The 18,225-nt window shown below is 47.5% G+C and overlaps 1 protein-coding gene across 1 annotated transcript in view; it reads left to right on the top strand.

The window, feature by feature from the left end:
* The window catches only part of CASQ2 (calsequestrin 2), a 33,567-nt gene extending 19,222 nt beyond the window's left edge, over positions 1-14,345 (top strand). The window contains exons 5-11 of the mRNA XM_066177361.1: positions 623-696; positions 1,172-1,302; positions 5,869-5,914; positions 8,647-8,701; positions 9,385-9,485; positions 9,872-9,946; positions 13,673-14,345. Of these exons, the coding sequence (XP_066033458.1) occupies positions 623-696; positions 1,172-1,302; positions 5,869-5,914; positions 8,647-8,701; positions 9,385-9,485; positions 9,872-9,946; positions 13,673-13,879 (689 nt within the window). The 3' untranslated portion in view covers positions 13,880-14,345. The remainder of the gene's footprint in view (positions 1-622; positions 697-1,171; positions 1,303-5,868; positions 5,915-8,646; positions 8,702-9,384; positions 9,486-9,871; positions 9,947-13,672) is intronic.
* The last annotated feature ends 3,880 nt before the right edge of the window (positions 14,346-18,225 follow it).

Genomic DNA, 18,225 nt, shown 5'->3' with positions numbered 1-18,225 from the left:
CAGGTCTGCAATGCAACAGCCCACTCACCTCTCCCTTCATCTTTCTCAAATCGGGCTGCAGGGCAGCTTGGGCAGGGCTCTGTGACCCTAACACTGTTCAGTTATAACTACTTGGAAGAAAGGTGGGAAATGGCTGTTGTAAAATCCCCTGCCAGGCTGAGAGCATTTTTCCTGAACCCTGAGGTGCAGGAGGACCTGGTAGCAGTTACAATAAAAGCCTACCTGCTTCCTGCCCCATCCTCCTGCAGTGGGAAAAGCATGCCTAATCTCATTTGGTGATTGTTTAGGGAATGGCAGCAATCCTTAATGCGGGAGCAGCTCCATGTAGTTCCCAGTCTGAACTAACCCTGGACCTGCTTCACAGATCTGCTGATTTCAGTCCCAATTTAGTGTGGCATTCTGGGATCTGCAGCATTCCTGAACACTGTGGGACTGCACAGCATGTTGCTGCACATGAAATTATCCTTCTTTGTAAACTCCAGAAGGGTGGAAGAAACATTGAGCATCATCTGATGGAGTTTGCAGTAATTTGTGTTTGTCCTTCCCCAATACCTTCTGGGCTGATCAGAGTGTGGACAGCTGTCTGTGAAACACCTTCTTCATTTCCCTTTTCTCCTTCTAGATTTCAAGGCATTTGAAGAAGCTGCTGAACAATTCCAGCCCTACATCAAGTTCTTTGCCACTTTTGACAAAGGGGTAAGTAAGCATCCACACATCTTCGTGGTAGCTCACATATGCCACCACCTGTTTTCTGAGGGCTCAGAATGTTCCCAGATTTATTGTTTGGTTTCAGCTTCTCATTTTCAGCGTTCCTGGATTTTGTGGTGTTGTTGTCTGCATTGATATTTTGGCCTTGTCACAAGATAAAAGGCCATTTCTGCAGCATGGAGGCAGGTCCCGATGTGAGTTTGGAACCCAGCCCCTCTACGTCTGCAGGCCCCGGGCTGTGGCTTTGCTCTGCCTCACCGCTTGACACCAGTAGTGTAGGGGGCATCAGTGGGTTTTTAAACAAGAAAGGATACATTCTATTTTGTGGGCCACCCCTAGGAGCGCATGCTCTGAGAGAGAGAGAGAGCAAGCACCTTGATCTCAGCTCTGCCACCAGCAAAGACTCTGGGCAGGCAAAAAGGCACAACAGGCTCTCTCACCTGTGACCTCTGCACTGCAACAGGTTGCCAAGAAGCTGGGCCTAAAGATGAATGAGGTGGACTTCTATGAACCCTTTATGGATGAGCCTGTTCATATCCCTGATAAGCCTTACTCAGAAGAGGAGCTGGTTGATTTTGTGAGAGAGCACAGAAGGTATGTAGCACACGGGATCCTCCTGGACAAGGGAAGTGGGTTAAGGTGTCTGTCATTGTGACCTTGCCTCTCTAGGGCATCTCTCTAAATAAAATTAAGATGATGACCATTTTTGATGATTTTCTGACCCAGGTTTTAAACTGTGAAATTCCTGTTTTTTTCCTACTCCCCCAAGGTGCAAGTATCTGCACAGCAGTCATAGTTCACCACAGTGGACCTGTGATATCACAGCTTCCCTCCTCCTGCTCTTCCTCCTCCCTGATTAGTCCACTCAAAAAGCAGTGAGGCTGGAAGGCAGTGGAGAGTGAAATCGTTGCCCTAATTGCCCATGCTTTTAATTTAGGTCTGTACAGAAAATGACCCTCTCCAAGGCCTCTCAAGCCAAATCCAAGTCCTGTCCTATCTCCTCCTTCCCAAAAACAGCTTTACTAATGGGTGTATCCCTTTCCTGATGTCAAATATGTCTGGAGGCAGTCTCTGAGCTCAGACCAAGCTCAGAGGAACCACAAGGGACTAAGAGGCTCCTGCTGACCACAGGCACAGAGAAGGCGGCACAGCTGTTATGGCTGTGTTGAATCTTGTGTGGGAACAATGCTGAGCACCTACAGTGTTTGATCAACTCAGCAGGAGCTGTGGATGCTCATGCTTTTTGCAATCAGGTTTCTTGCACTGTTGTTTAGGGACTCAGCTACAGAAATAGTCTGTAAGTCACCAGAGAGGTTGATCCTGTGTAAAATCACAGGGTTAAGAATAGGGGCACAACTTCCTGGAGATGCTGTATTTTTATAACCTTAGAAAAACCTCTCAGGAGAGTGACACTGGCTACCTGCTGCTCCTACAACTGCATTTCTCAGCAGACAGTCAAGGGACCAGACGAGTTTGAGAAAGCAGGGCCGTATATGTAGAGGGGGGAAATCTCAAATCAGGCTCAGCTGGAGATCTGTGTTCACTCAGACAGGAGATCATCTCCAGAATTTGAAACTCACCAGAAACAGTTCTCTGCATTTTCTGAAATATGAAGGGCTCCTCTACCTTCTATGTACCCACAATTTACTTTGCTGACCTTCTAGGCTTATTTGCCTTAGTCCTTCCCATTTTCTTTTCCCCAAGTTCTTTCTGTCAAGCAACAGCATCAGAAGGCTGATTAAACACAGCCATCTAAATGCTATCCTAATAAGGCAAATTCTTCACCAGCACAAAATTGCAGTGGATTTCCCCCAAGTCTTAGATGTTTTTTGGTGCTTGGTAGAAGCAAGGGGGTGCACCATGTATTTTGCAAGTGCCAAAGCTCAGAAAATAATTAAAAGGACTCCATAAAACTATATGTCTGAAATCCTAAACCTGCCAAGGTGCTGCCACGGCAGGGGAAGAAGCCTGGAGTGACAGTGATGTGCTCCTAGTAGTTCATGCTGAGCTTCTCAGAGCAGAAGTGCTCCATCCTGCCTTGCCACCAGTAAAGGACCTAAGGTATTCCACAGGCTGGAATTAGTCAGACATGGAGATGACCTATAGATTAAAATGAAGCAACCTCAGCAGCTTCCATGTGCTGGTTCCCTATAGACAGCTCAGCAGGATATTTCCTGCAGGAAGGTAGAGAGAACCAGTGGCTCTCTCCTCCTCACACAGCAGACTTTCTCTCTTCATAGACATGGACTATCCCTCCTTGGACATGCAAAACCCCACTGCCATCTCTCCATCCTACTGAAGGAGCCACATCACTGGGAAGAGCTACCACTGGTCAGCTGTACCCAGACTCTTTGGCATGCCTTAAACAGCATTTCCAAAACCAGCTTTCTCACTACTGTGCTCAGTCAGGGTTCACTACCACTTCCTCCAACCCTGCACAGAAACTGGAATTTGCTGAGCTTTCACTGCAGCCTTAAGACAGGAGCTGAAGCAGGAACCTGAGCTCATGCACAGCCTCCCAGCTGAGGCTTCTCTTTGCAGCTGCAGGCTGTGGTGGGAAAGTTCATCCTCTCCACAGAAGGTCAGGAAGCTGCTGCTCAGCACCATGGGGTGACTCGTCCATGGCTGCACAGATGGGTGTCCATCTGGGCCTGGTGGTCACTGCCACTCCAAGGTCTAAGCCCAGATTTCACTCTCAGTTGCACAAATAAAAATTACAAGGTGCACTCCTCTGGGTTGATGCCTCTTTCACATGCAAAATGCTGGGGTTGGACCCCCACTTCTCTGCTATTGTGGTGTAGTGACATGGGGGCTGAATTCTGCTCTCTCTTGCTTACCCAAACCCCACTTGCCTTACTCCTCCAACACAGGGAAATATCCAGAGTCAGCACAGCAATCAGTAGACGTGGGTGTGGCCAGATCCTTCCCACTGAGTTTCCTTTCTCCAAGAGCTTCCCCCAGAGAACAGCTAGGGAAAGTGTCTTAAAAGCCAAGTACAAGTCTGCCTAAATACATAATATGTATTCACCTGATTTAGTCTCTGGTTTTAGACCGTCAACAATGAAAGGACTTGCTGGTTCAAAAATTGTATCCCTGATCTTGTGTTTAGTGGCTATTTCTTCAATTTCTATAGCCGTTTTTACCTTACTTCTGTTTTGATGCTGACTGTACCAAATCGTAATGAGTTCAGCAGCTAAAATATGCATTGTATCAAAAGGCCATTCTTAGTTGTTTAGTTTATACCTGCTACCTAATAATTTCTCTGGGCACCTACTAACTCTTGTCTTAAGAGGAACACCAATTAACACTTAATGTAATCTATGGGGAGAGAATCACAGAATATTCTGAGTTGGAAGGGACCCATAAGGATCATCAAGTCCAGCTCTTAAGTGAATGACTTGTGCAGGAATCAAACCTGCAACCTTGATGGTATGAGAACCTTGGCCATGTTCTAAGCTATTCATGTTTTCTTTACCATTCCAAATTTTTTAGCATACCTGCCAAAACCTTCTTCAGTTACCTCTTTCACAAAACAAAGAATTCTTATCTATTTAATCTTCACCAAATAGAGGCCATTCCATACCTTCACTCACCACTCCCATGCTTCCAAGTGCCTTTTTCAGTTGTCCATATCATTTATGGGATAGGATGACCAGAACTACACATAACTTCAGTGTGGAGGCTCACAGTGTAGCTGTCCACTGCCATGATGGTCTATTTTACTCCTTGGCCATTTCCCAACTGTTTGTGACCTTCTTTTGGCCTTTTTCCTTTGGAGCTGATTCTTTCTCAATTTGTGACACCTGGGCCCCTTTCCTGAGAGGCAAAATTTAATTACAGCTAATTTAGAACCAATTGCTGCACCTGTACAATCAGGGCTGGTTTTCTGCAAGTGTGTTACTTGCTATGTGTCTGTCTATCATGCAGACATTCAAGTCTCAGGAGATCCTCTGTACCAACTCATAGTCAGGCCTTTGCTGGTTGCCAAAGAATTGGATATGATAAGCAAATGCTGCCATATTCCTATATCCCATCTTTTTCAGATTATGTGAGGATATGTTATGCATATGATCATGCCAAGGAATATGCTATGAATCTTAATTGGATAATTTCCTCTGTCATGAAAACTGGCCATTCATTTCCATGATATTCAATGTTATTAATCCACAGGAGATTCTCCTCCTCTGATCTAACTGGAACTCAATTCTGTGGCTCTTCAGGTCCTTTAGAAACCTCTAAAAACTGTTCCCTTGTTTCCATTGCTCTGTTTGTGAGGCAAACCAAAGCGACAGGTTACACATCTCACTTATTCCACCTGCTTCTGGCAACATGCTGCCACTCCTACCAATCTGTTCTAAAACCTCGTAGACTGACACTTCTCTCTGCAGCAGGTCCTGGGTCCTAGGTCATCCTGGGAGACCTGCTCTGCTGGGCCATCCTCCCCGAACAGCAAGCAGATGTGCAAAGGATGATTTGTGTTTGTCTTCTGTGGCTTTGTGTTCCTTGGGGTGCCCCTTTAACACCCCAGTCAACTCTCAGCCTGCTAGGCTTTCTGAGAGGCTTCTTGCTACAGATGTGCCTGAATATATTTGCTATGAATCTTTTTTCCTCTATGAACTACTTCTCAAAAAAATTTGCTTTGACCAGTCTTAGGGTTTAAATTTTCTTGTCAGTGGTTGTTAGGATCCCAATTTCCTTTCCAGAGTTTATTCTGTCTTCTTTGCTTCAGCAGAGGTGGGAAGGATTTCTGTTCTGAAATTATGCCGGGGTGAAACCAGGAGAAAGGGGGGGCAGAGCCCATTAGGCATGTCCCAGGGACTCCAAAACAAAAGTGACTGTTGTCTCATGCTCTCAGCACAGACAGAACAGTCTGCTATGTGTGGGACTAATTTGTCAGCACATCCCAGCACAGAGAGGTGTCTCATCTTCCCAAGCAGAAATAGTGGCTGCAGTGACTCCAATGGGGCTATGGGCAGGGTTTTATCACCACAAATAAAGGCATAAATTGACCTACAGTGCCCCCATTCTTGCATTCAAAATGTGGTGGCTGACTCCAGCCACCAGCCAAGCGTGCCATGGTGACCTTTCCTGTGATGCTGACAGTGTCATGTGTGGCAGTGCTGGGCATGTCCTCAAAGAGCATTTCTGTCTTTCTTTCAGGGCCACCTTGAGGAAGCTGCGCCCAGAGGACATGTTTGAGACATGGGTAAGCACATGTGGTGGGAACCATTGTGTCCCCTGCCAGCTTCCAACAAGAAACTGCTGCTCAAGAGCTCCAGCTTCTGGCTGGGCAAAACATTACCCTTCCTTGCAAAGTTACTCCCTCACTTCTGGGGAAAAGGGAAAGCCTTGGCTGTGATGCCTAATGGCTCAGTTCAAACAGAGTGCTCTAATGCCTTGTGCAGCAGCAGTGGAGAGCTGGGCTGGCTTCTCCTTGCTTCATAGAAAGGAGAGGGAAAGCTAAGCAGTGTGCCAGACAGGTGTGGGGCCTGTGTAGTGATCTTGCCTGAGGATGCTCCATCCCAGCTAAGGGACATCAGTGCTGCTGGTGGGGTGATTTCTGTGGCCTGCAAGCTGGGTGAGCTATGGAGATTGTGCAGATGTCTCATGGAAACTCACAGAATCATAGAGGGGTTTGGCTTCAAAGGGACCTTAAAGATGATCTGATTCCAACCCCCTGCTGTGGCGGGGACACCTTCCACTAGACCAGGTTGCTCAAAGCCCCATCCAACCTGACCCTGCACACTTCTAGGGACTGAGGCAACCACAGCTTCTCTGGACAACCTGTCCTAGTGCCTCACTACCCTCACAGTAAAGAATTGCTTCCTAAGATCCAGTTCAAATCTACCCTCTTTCAGTTTAAAGCCATTCTCCCCCATCCTGTCACTGGATGTCCTTGTAAAGGTACCAGAGCAATTATACAATTCAAAATGGAAGGGAAGGCAGGCAGCACAGTTAATTATACAGATTTCAAAGCAGGCCATGTATTGACTGCACTTCTCAAGCAAGCAAAATGCAAATCAGTGACTGTGAAGAACTAACCCACATTTTGGCCCCTATCACACACAGAGGACTCTTGTGGTCTGCAGGGGTGAGGAAGAAGAAAAGGGTGAAAATGAAAGAAAAATTGTATATAACAAATTACCCCCTCACTGTGAGTGAATATGGTGTTAAAAGCTAGTCAGGGGCTCTCATGTGCCAGATGAATGCTGAAAAACAAAGCTGAACAGGTGCTTTACAGACACTAAGAAAGATGCAGTCATTCTTCCAAAAGGCTCAGCACATTTATAACAGCATTCAGATATCCCCTTCTTGGCTGTGTAACATGAAACGCCGCAGCACTCCAAAGTGGCAAAAGCCTTGGGAGTCTTTAATACAGCAAGGCAAGAGGTAATAAAACTGAACCAAGAGTTATGAGTCACTTAGGTAAAATAGCTTTTCATTTTGTTTTGAAATACAGATTCTGTTTAGAACACAGCTTCCAAGATCCACCAAAACCCCTCCAAGGTTTTTAATGGAGCTTCAGTGAGACCCAAATTTCACATGCAGTGGTTACACTTTCATAATGACCATGTTTTAAAATAGCCTCATGAAAAGTGTGAATTCCCAGTGGTGGAATGCTTGCTCAACCAGCAGCCTGGGAATACAGAGCTTGCCACGACTACGAGCAGTGGGCTCGTAACTACAGAAGACAAGGGGCTGGATTCTGATCTCACTGCAAGTTCACAACATCCTCACTGCCTTCACTGGAGTTAGTCCAGTTTTGTTCGCTGCCTTGTACGCCAGAATAGAGCTGCATTATATAGGTATATGCATGTGATTACATATGGCATGTAGATATATACTCTTTATTTTGCTGTCTGACAATGCTGCTGGCAAATACGAAGAAAAAGCAACAGTGTAAATTTTGCCAGTTCTATGTGGTCTGGATCCCAAGTAAATCTGCCTAGAATGTCCCGGTGAAAATGTATTCCCTGAAGACGTCCACAAAGGCTGAGCATCCGCTATTGTTTTTAAAGATAATGTTTTCCACTTAATCTTTCAGGGGGCTTTTTCCCTTTCAGTATTTGATGGTGGCTTTGTCACCTCTGGGCTCAGAAGGGAAAAGAAATTAGCATTTAGATGGGAATTTTTTCTTGCATTAAAACCAATTGAAATGGAAACTGGGACCGACAGCGGGTGAGGAAGGCGAAACCGATCCATGGAATAATTCAGAGATGACATTCATAGCAGGCAGATGATGAACTGGCCAGCAGATCCATTGGCCTTTGCCAATACCATTCCTCATGTGTTTCATGGAGAAAAGTAATCCACCAAGCTGTAATTTTTGTCCTCCACTCATTGGAGCCCTGAAATGACCCCCTCCACTCAATTTCCCTCACTGCTCACAGAGACCCTCACCTAAAGCAGAGACCCTTCACCTCCAAAAAGGGGCCCAAATGAGCCACCTTGCCTCTCATATTGTGAGGCAATTGTGAGCCCCAAAGGAGCATGTTTTGGGGCTGAGCATGGTGGCAGGTATTTGTTTCCTGGCAAACCATGCCGTGGGAGCTGAAAATTTATGAGGGTAGGTGGCCTCACGCATGAAGGGGGAGCCCCTATTCTTGTGCTAGGGAGCCCTTGACCTTTCCTGCAGAGAAGCTTTTGCCTTACATCATCAGAAGCTCCCTTGCCATTGCCGTCATGGTGCCTACCTCATTTTTATCTGAAGAGTTTCAGCAGCACTACCTACGCTACCCTAACGCTACCCTTCAGCACTAAATACCTTCATGCGTCAGCCTCACCTCAGATCCCATTTCTGGTTTCTCAGTGGGGCTCTAGTCAATCCTCCCTTTGTAATGGTCCTTTTTGAAGCACCTCACTGCTTCTCATCTTCAGGAGCCGTCCAGACTCTGTCCTCCTTCCCTGGCCCATCAGTAATTGTTGTGTTGTTTCCAGGAGGATGACATGGAGGGTATCCACATTGTAGCCTTTGCTGAAGAAGATGACCCAGGTAGGAGGCCATTTTCTTCCTTGTGTGACTCTCCATCCTTCAAGAAAGCATATTTTCATGTGCTTTGACTGTGGAGCCTAGCACCCTGGCCAGGATGGGGAGCTCCAGCCTACTGGAGTGGGAGCCAGGATGCTTCTGGGTGTTTATGCTAGCAGGTGTGCTAGCCAGGACTCAGATTTTGGATAGAAATGGATGATTGCCTGGGACAAAAAAAGTCATTCCCTCCACCCCAGTACCAGGATTCGCTCCCTAATTCTGCACCCATCTTGCTGTGTGGCTCTGGCAGAGTGCTGAGGGTTGGGTGTGGGATAAGCATGCAGGGAACCCGAAGCCACTAACTCCTGAAAAGCTGTGGCATCGGTGCTTCTCAGAGCCATCAGCAAATTGGAAAGCTTTGGCCTCTTGGGGTTCAGTTCCTCTCTCACCACAAGAAAATAGTGACATTGTTCCACTCCACGGAAGGATTATGGGGCTTAATTCATGTGTAACTAATTTCAATACCCGAGGAGGATGCTTGAAATTAAAAGCCTTATTATCAAAAGAAAGCGCTGGGAGACAGCATTTTAATGAGAACTATAAACAACTCCTGTGTGCATAGGGGAGCCGGGGAAGCTGGAAACCCCACAAGCAAAAAGTGCCTGTGCATTTGCAGGAGAGTCGCAGTGGTTCATATATCATTTCAGATGGTTTTGAGTTCCTGGAAATCCTGAAGCAGGTTGCCAGGGACAACACCGATAATCCCGACCTGAGCATTGTCTGGATTGACCCTGACGACTTTCCTCTGGTGAGTGGCAGAGGCTCTTTGACTTTCTTGGTTTAATTCATGGATGGGGTGATGATGGGGGGGTGTGTGGGGGTGTGCATGTGCACGCATGCGTGCAGGAATTGCTCCAGGGAATCTGGGACAGGGAAGAATGGGAAACTGGACCACAGGCCATCCCCTTGGAAGCTGCTTGTTTGGGTCTGCCTCCCAAGGAGGCGTTGTCCTGGGAACAGCGCCGGAGTCGGCATTATCCTGTGCCGTGTGCAGCAGCCCAAGCTTGTGTTCAGCCTCTCCTGTCTCCAGTGCACACATGGGTGCACATCCTCGCTCCACAGCCCAGCTGAGTGAACTAATGCAATGGGGCCTTGCAAACACCCTTGTCTGAGCCTTGTGTCTCACTCCTGCAGCTCATCACTTACTGGGAGAAGACCTTCAAGATCGACCTGTTCAGACCACAGATCGGGGTGGTGAACGTCACAGACGTGAGTAGCACGTGCCCAGAAAATTCAGTGACCCCAAAATTAGGGTGCTGGAAAGGTTGGGTCCTGAGATACACTGGAATCAGTTGGATTTCCACTGTTAAGTGCAGGTAGAACAGACTTTTTCCCTGGGGAAAAAATATGAAGAACTCACCAGGAGTTTGAAACACCTGCCACAGGGTTTCTAACACCTCCATGGTTGGGCTTGAGGGCTTTAGCCTGAGTGTGTTTCTGCTGCCAAATCACACACAAACCACATCTGCTGAGGACAGCACCAGCCTCTGTGGCCTGGGATTCAGGGCTTTCCTCAGTTTTGGTTTCAAGGTCTTGCATTTCCACCCGACTCACAGCACGCAGCTTTGTCCATTCCCTCATCTGACAGCATGGTGGCTTTGTGGAGAAAAAGTGTGTGCAGGGGGGAAAGAAAGCCATGCTTAGGGAAGAAGAGGAGAAAAATGAGGTTGTGTTTTTCTACAGAAGCAAAAGGGCACAGCTTGAGTGTAGGAGGGAAAGATTGTCCCCAACAGATGACAGGGAGAAACTGCACAGCTTGAAAAAAAGCTAAATAAATACACAGCTTTAACAGAAGTACAGCATAAACTGGTAATCAAGGGATCCTGCTGTGGTAAAGAGGGTGCACTGGAGTTTATCGAGGCCCTCATCCCCTTCAGCCACTCCTGTGCTGGTACTGCTGGAGGGATTTGGGTGGGAAGAGAAGACCTGCCTGCCCCACACCTGGTGTCAGTGAAGGTTTCCACACCATCCCACAGGCAGCAGCTGCAGAGGGAAACCTGCAGAGGCAGGTGGCACTTTGGCACAGCTGAGTGAGCAACAGTACCCACAGCAGCCACAGCTATGCTATTGGGACAACTTTCTAGCAGCTCCTGTTTTCACTGTGGTTGCCTTCAAGCCAGAAAGCCATGGGACTGACTCATGTTGCCCACACACTCTGAGCTTTTAAGGCAGATGGGAGAGGGTCTTGTCTGACCCTCACCAGTAGAGATCTCAGGGGAGCTGCTGAGTGCAACGTACCATGCTTCACAGCCCTGACACAGAGAAAAATCTTTCTTTCCTCTTCCTGACTCTGAAAGTCCAGATGATCAGACAGCCCATAATGCAGCATGCTCCTGCCTGGCTCACCTATTACCTTAGTTTATTTTTAATGTTTAAGTGCTGGGTGTTTGCTTTAATCTCTTTAAAACGAGCCTGTGTGGGTATGTAAGTGTCTCTCCACTGCAGAAGTGGAGTTTGTAAATTGGTGCTTGACTTAATGTTTGAAATTTGAGTCATAAGTGAACTTGATGTTTCAACAGAAGAGAACAGTGAGGGACTTAAAATTGAGACAAGTGTGTGGGGCTGGCTGCTGGTTTGGGTCAACACTGACCTTGCTTCCAGCCTTCCACATCCTGTCTCCTGCATCACCCCAGAAAAAAGAGGGACAGCAATGGTTGTGCCTCCTTTTATAACAGATGCTGCAAGACTACAGATGGGAGACGTGGTGGGGAAGGCAAAGCAATGGTGTCATGAAGAAAGCAGAGTCCCTGTATCTTGCTAATGTCACCAAGGGAGATGAGAGGCTGACTTGGGAGTCACAGAGTAGTTTCAGCCCTGGCTGCATGTGAGCTTTTTACCTGTAATAGAGCAGTACTCCGCCAGACCATGGGGAAGACACCTAGGGAGTGAAGACCCAGTGAGTTGACGTTTCTTAGCAGAATTGTTAAGGGAGAGACAAAAGAAAAAAGGGGCAAAATAGCACCTGCCACCTAAGATCATGAGACGAATGGACAAGCCAGAAAGAGAGCCCAATTCTTCCAGTCTTATGCCCTTAATACAGTATCTCCCTTCATTATATTTACTGTGACTGGTCATGTTTAAGTCATGTCAAAACTACATTAAACAGCAGTCAATGGGAATTCATTGAAGTTGGATTGTCAGCAGCATGAGAATCATATAGAAAGCAGAATTAGGTGAGAACATGTGCCTTATTATTCAGCAGCCACTCAGAGACCTGTAAAAACTCATGCATTATTTGGCTTTGATATAGTAAATATTTCAGGTTGCTGATTACAGTATTTGCAGGTTTTATTTCATTCCTCTTAAGTCTTTTTTTTTATTTCTCGGGAGAGATTTAAGGAAGTTCCAGTTTGGTGGGTGATATCTAAAACAAACATTGAGTTCATTTTGTTATTTCAGTGTTATACCACTGCATTCAGCCAAGTTACACAGGTACAAAGTGGGGCTTACACAACAGAGTGAAAATAAACACTGCTGTTGACTTCAGTGGACATAACCCTCATGACCCCATCACTTTTGTAAAAACCTGCCAATGCAAACACCAGAGCTCCCTGCAGCCCCAACTGGCTCATCACATTGTGGTGACTGGCTCAGGACCAGGGCCATGATGCCCTGCAAAATATCACTGCTTTATTTGCACAGCACCTTCTCCAGGTGAAATGGAGCCCCTCCTATTCCCATTATTTAAAAGTGTCATTTTTTTGCCGCACGAACAGTCCTGAGGTTAAGGACATCAACATTTGAGTGAAGCAAGAGCTTCATGCCTCTCCAGGGTTCTTTTTCATTACAGTTTTGGTGATTTAGGAAGAAAATAATGTATGGGAGACACAGCTTCCCTTGAGCAGAAATTGGTCTGGCTTTTAACCAAGAAATAAATCAAAAAGAATTAAGTATGACAGACAGGGAAAGGAGTTGGATGCATTTGCAAAAGCTGGTAGTTATCTTCTGATATGTGAAGATGCTTCTGCAACATCAAATGCTGAATGAGATAACCTCAAAGTGCCTCAGCAAAATAGGAGGCTGATCCTGTTTTATGGAGGGGAGACAGTGAACAGAAAGGAGCTTATCCAGGCATTTACCCAAGGAACCTATGGCAAAGCAGAGAGGAAAATTTTCATTTCTAGACCTCAGAGACCAAATAAGCTTGCTGTCCCTGGGTAGCAGTCACAAATTTGTTGTTGTCTTCTTGCTGAATTCTCCCATCCCCTTTGGTTTATGGAAGTAATGACAAGGAGGGAAAGAGTACCTGCAGCCCAGGGCATCAGTGTTTCTCACCACTCTTCAGCTGAGATACATGCTGTGCCATCTCAGCCATGCATGGGAGCATGGCTGAGGTGACCTCAGGGCAGGGTCTTCCAAGAGCAGGAACCATTATCACACACGGAGTGTCCAGAGCGAGGTCCTGAGGCAAAGGCGATTGTTAAAGAGGTTGGGTAGAAAGGGTGCTGACAGGGGCTTGTGAAGGCTCCGAGGAAGAGGTCCCAGAAGGGCTCTGGACGGAAGGAGGGAAACACTGTGATGTCCTGCAAACTGGGGTGATGCAGTGGGTGTTGGCAGAGGTCTCTTTGGTATCTCTTTTCGTAGACTTGGAGTCTACAGAACTGTCCAGATAGAGTGAGGAATGCATCGGGTGGGCAACGCTCCTGCTCACAGGTATAGGCACGCATCTCATCAGGGCACACAGCACCACACCCCTGTAAACCTGCTGACCAGTCCCGCTGCCCCTGCTCAGACACAGCAGCACTCCAGGGGGAAGTGGTGATCCCGATGCGTGGGCAGAGACGCTCTGGCTGAGCCTTCCACAGGCTGTAGAAAGAGGGAGCCAATGCCCTGCATCCCACCCGTGCTCCAACCCTCAGCCCCCCAGCAGCCGCATTCCCCGCCTCTTCCCCGTGTCCCTGAGGGCAGCTAACCCCTCATCACCTGTCCCCACAGGCTGACAGCATCTGGATGGACATCAGAGACGACGACGACCTGCCCACAGCCGAGGAGCTGGAGGACTGGATAGAGGATGTGCTTTCTGGGAAGATAAATACCGAAGATGACGACGACGATGAAGATGACGATGACGACGACGATGACGACGATGATGACGATGATGACGACGACGACGACGACGATGATGACGATGATGATGACTAACTGTGGCTCTGTGCAGTTTGACTTGTGGGGCCCGAGAGCCCTCGCCCTGCGGCAGGTCCCTCCATTGGAAGACCTGTTTGAGCATCAGCAAGCACCGCTGCTCCTCCTTCCCCCGCCCGCCCTGCCCTCGCCCTTGCCGGGAGCCCCTCGCCTGATTCCCAGCGGTGCTGAGCCCCCGGGACTGCCCCTGTGGAGGGCAGCACCTGCAGGCACACAGCACCGCTGCCAATCATGCCTCCTTCGTAAGGACAGTAGGAAACTGCAGGGAATCTGCCCCGAGTGTCCCAGGGCAGGAGAAAAGTGCCTGCCTGCTTGCTGCCAGAGGGACGCAGGGAGCCGGTTTGTATTTTCTGTCTTCATCAGCCCAGCACTTAACATCCAAAGACCAAATCTCACTTCAAGACATAGGGAAAACCCTAACTGTAAAGTTTAGCCCTTTTATTAAACACAATGCCCTTTGCAGCTACTCTGCCAAGACCACTCAATCCTGCAAGTTCTGCTGTGGGAGTCTGTAGCTACTCCCTAACATGCTAAGAGCCAGAAAAATGCTTTGGGAGGGGAGGGAGGTTTTAGGGATGCTATTAAAGTTTTCAGTGATTCCACATAACGACAGGATATTCTTGTCTGGCAGTGCAATGCAAAACCAAACACCGGGTCCCCTGTCTGAACCTCTTTCTTCTTGAAAGCTCAGGCCACAACTGGAGTCACTCCAGGGGGCCTGATGTGAGACACAAAGCTTGTGAGTCCCCGAACTGGTGGATGGGCTGGTCCAGCTCGGAGCCCAAGGTGAGTCCAAACCACTGGAGGCTGAAGACCATGGCACTGAGCCAAGCCAATAGAAACATTCATAGGGGCCCACCCTGAAGCATTCCTACTCCCCATGACCTTCCAGCTTTTGCTGACTCTTCACCCAAAGCCTGTGTTGCATCTTTTCCCGTTGTCAAGATGTTGGGAGGGAACACATCCATGCAAACAGAAAGTGCATGAGGTGCGTTGGGGTGTGAACAGCAGAGGGATTCAAGCTGTTTGGCTTTTGAGTATTTAGTTGCACAGTTACTCCCTGCTTAGAGACTCAGATATCCCATGAGAGCAGCCTCTTTTGACTGCAGGCTGAGGAGGAGCTCGGGGTACCAGTTTGCAGTCAAGGGGGTCACTCACAAAGGGTACAAGGGTCTGTACGACGGCCCTGGTGAGTGCAGCACCAACCATGTGCAGGTCACCTGTGGCAGCATTAGGTCTCCCTGCTTTGCCATGCTGGCAGATTTCAATTGTCTTAGCTTCTTCTGTTTGGCAATAGTGCAATGAATGGAGAGTTTGGAGGTGGTTTTATCTTTATAAATACATTTATAAAGATGTTCTCCAGTTGTTCAGAGTTGCTAGCATAGGTAGTGTACGCATCTCCTCCCTTACTACAAACAAAAAAACATTGTTGTGACTGTCCTTATACTGGCTTAGGACAGAGGTGTGTGATGTAAGGCAAAATAACAGTGCGAGGGACAGGAAAATCAGAGTTATACAAATGTGAATCAGTCTGATGAGGAACAAGGTTTACACACTATATATTTCCTTTATCAGATGAACTGCAAAGCAAGATTTTATACATTTTTTTCCCAGCCTGTTGATCAGTTTCTTTGACTTTCTCTCTATATTAGCTGAAATAGAAATTTGAAACTACTGGTATAAAAGAGCTGAAGTATTGATATGTTCCCATGCGTGCCATATCCCCTTGGTGGAAAATGTCAGCATGAGCAACACAGAGCTGGATTTGTCTCTGTCTCTGTGCACTTGAATGAATACTGTGCTAACATGGTAGATGACTGTAGGCCAAGTTAGTTCCTTGTTGAGCATCAAACCCTCAACATGTGCTTTTCAGATACAGCCTATTAGAAGAGTAGACAAGGCAGCAAAGCCCCCAGTTCAACCATTTGCTCTTCCGTGCTTCCTTGTGGTTGCCTGGAGGATGAACCAAGTTTTTTCAGGGGGAACAATCAACTGGTTGCTCTGGAGTGATGAACAACTTCCAAAAGTTTTGAAATGCAGAGTGCTTTCAGCATGGAGGTCTCCTCCTCTTCCACTCACACCCTACTCTCTGCTGGCCGACAGGGTGCCCAGCACTGTCCTTCTGCTTTTCTCTCAAGAGGTTTGCTGGAGCTCAGAGAGGGAGCGACAGGACTCAAGGTCTCATTCACCTGTACTGGTAAGGAGCAAGAAGAGGCAGAAGTAGCCCTCTGGTAGTCTCTTGGCCTGTGATTAAGAGATAACTACTGACCTTGAGAAAAGAACTAGCTCATCTTTATCTTTGAGCTCTTCCCAGGAGCAAAACATGCAGTTTCACCCTGCATAAGGTAAGGCCTGTACTGGCCATGCACCTCCTCATCAGTCACTCCAAACATGAAGAATAATGAAAAGTTCCTCTACTGTCTTTCCTAACTGGCACAATCTCCAGACGTGCCAATTGCCTGAGTGCTTTCTGTGCGCCCCTCTCCCACTGTGGATGCCCCTGTGTTCTGAAGTGCCCCACTCTAGATGCTCTGAGAGGCGCAGATTACCCCAGCAGAGCAGGCAGACCCTGCAAACAGCACCAGGGACATGTTCAAGTGCACAGGTGTTCCACAGGCACTTAAACACTTCAAAGCAACAGACCTCTAGGGAGAAAAGAAATCATTAATGTAGAAGTGTAGAGGCTAAACTCATACTGGGGAGTGGTGCCAGCGGTTTACAGAAAGTTTCCCTTGAGTTTTGCAAGAAGGAGCTAATCCTACAGCAGCCACTCCTTCATGGTGCCAGGGATGGGGCTGCCCTTTCTCTCTTCCCTCAGTCCACCATTACAGTTCTCATCATTGTCCTTGCCCACAAACAGGAACTGTTTATTGCCAGCTTTTGGGACAATCACATAAAAAGCCAGGAAAGCATTGCCACAGAGGAAGGATTGCAGCAATAAGGATGGATAGGCAGCAAAGCCTTTCCCATCTACCCCTAACACCCCAAGATGCTAATAACCAAACTGCTGAATGATGCAATGCCCCTTGTGAAGGAGATGGCAGCTTGAATTTGAGTGTTTTGCTTGCAGGGAGGGGTAAGACAGTGGTATGGGGATGACACACAGAATGCCAGGCCCAGATGCTCCTGGGTTCCTCTGTCACACGTAGGAGCACCTGGCATTTGAAAGGCACTGGTGACCCTGAGGAGCAAAGCCAGCCTAATCCTGCCCACTATACACTGAGAAGAAAAGGTCAGCACATTTAGATGAGGAACCTGCAAAAAAACCCTTTGTTAAAAAAATATAAATTTGTGTACGTGGGCAGCACGAAGTGCTTAACAAGCAAATCTCTCTTCACAAATAGTTTTTTTGCTCCAACATGTTAACTAGACATAATGGAAAGGTCTTTATAAAGACAGGAATTGTATTTTGTTCTCATCCAACCACGAGTGCTGCAAGCTGATCGGTTTATTCACAGAATAATCCAATCATTTGTGTTGGAAAAGACCCCTAAGATCATTGAGTCTGACCATTAACCCACCACTGTCAAATTAATACCCAAAGTACTCCAAAACCTGGTCTTATCTGTCCCCAGTGACAGTGAGGATCCTCCTAACATGTGATATGTGGCAAGAGCACCAAGTTATACAGCACCTCCTCCCAGTCCCCAGACACAGGGCTGGAAGGCAGAGCCAAGGGGTTTGTTTGGGATGTGTACCACAGCCCATCCTGTGCTGCTCATGGGCAACAATCAAGGCAGAAGGAAACACACCAGCTCTCATTCTGCAGTATGGAAGAGAAAATTTCTGCCTTTCAGCAGTCGCTGATGTAGAGGCTCTGTAAATCCAAAAGTGCTCTGAGTTTATGTGAACTCTTTGGGAAACAGCTGCAGGAGGAAAGGACAAGGGAGGCACTCTGGAAATCGCAGATTACTCCATGGTTTCAGGGTCAGCAGTTTTTGTGATGTTTCTGAGGAGTGATGAGTCTCCTGTCTCTCTTGGGAGAGGAATGTCCCCACAGTGAAACCAGAGATCTCAGCTGCTTCCCATCCCAGAATGAAGCTGCTCAGCCAGACACCAGCGGGAACACAGAGCCAAGGACAGCGGCTGCTTCTCCATGTCTGTCTGCACATCATACCTAAAGAAATGATTGATTCATTACAGACACCAAACAGAAAACATCGCCTTTTAATCCCAGGAAAATAATTAATTAGACAGGAACATATCACTTCCCAGCTGCCACTGACTTGCAGTCTTGTGAAAAGAGGCCAAGATTGCACCTGGATTCCTCTCCACTGCAGCAAAGCTTTGGCTTTGAGGAAATCCCACACGCAGCTGGTTGCACACTGGTGCCTGGACTTGGGGGG

The sequence above is a fragment of the Chamaea fasciata genome, unplaced genomic scaffold, assembly GCF_029207755.1.
Source record: "Chamaea fasciata isolate MVZ Bird 193981 ecotype frontalis unplaced genomic scaffold, bChaFas1.0.hap1 SCAF_2, whole genome shotgun sequence".
Classification (NCBI taxonomy): Eukaryota; Metazoa; Chordata; class Aves; order Passeriformes; family Sylviidae; genus Chamaea; species Chamaea fasciata.
This window is presented reverse-complemented; position numbering and strand designations above follow the sequence as displayed.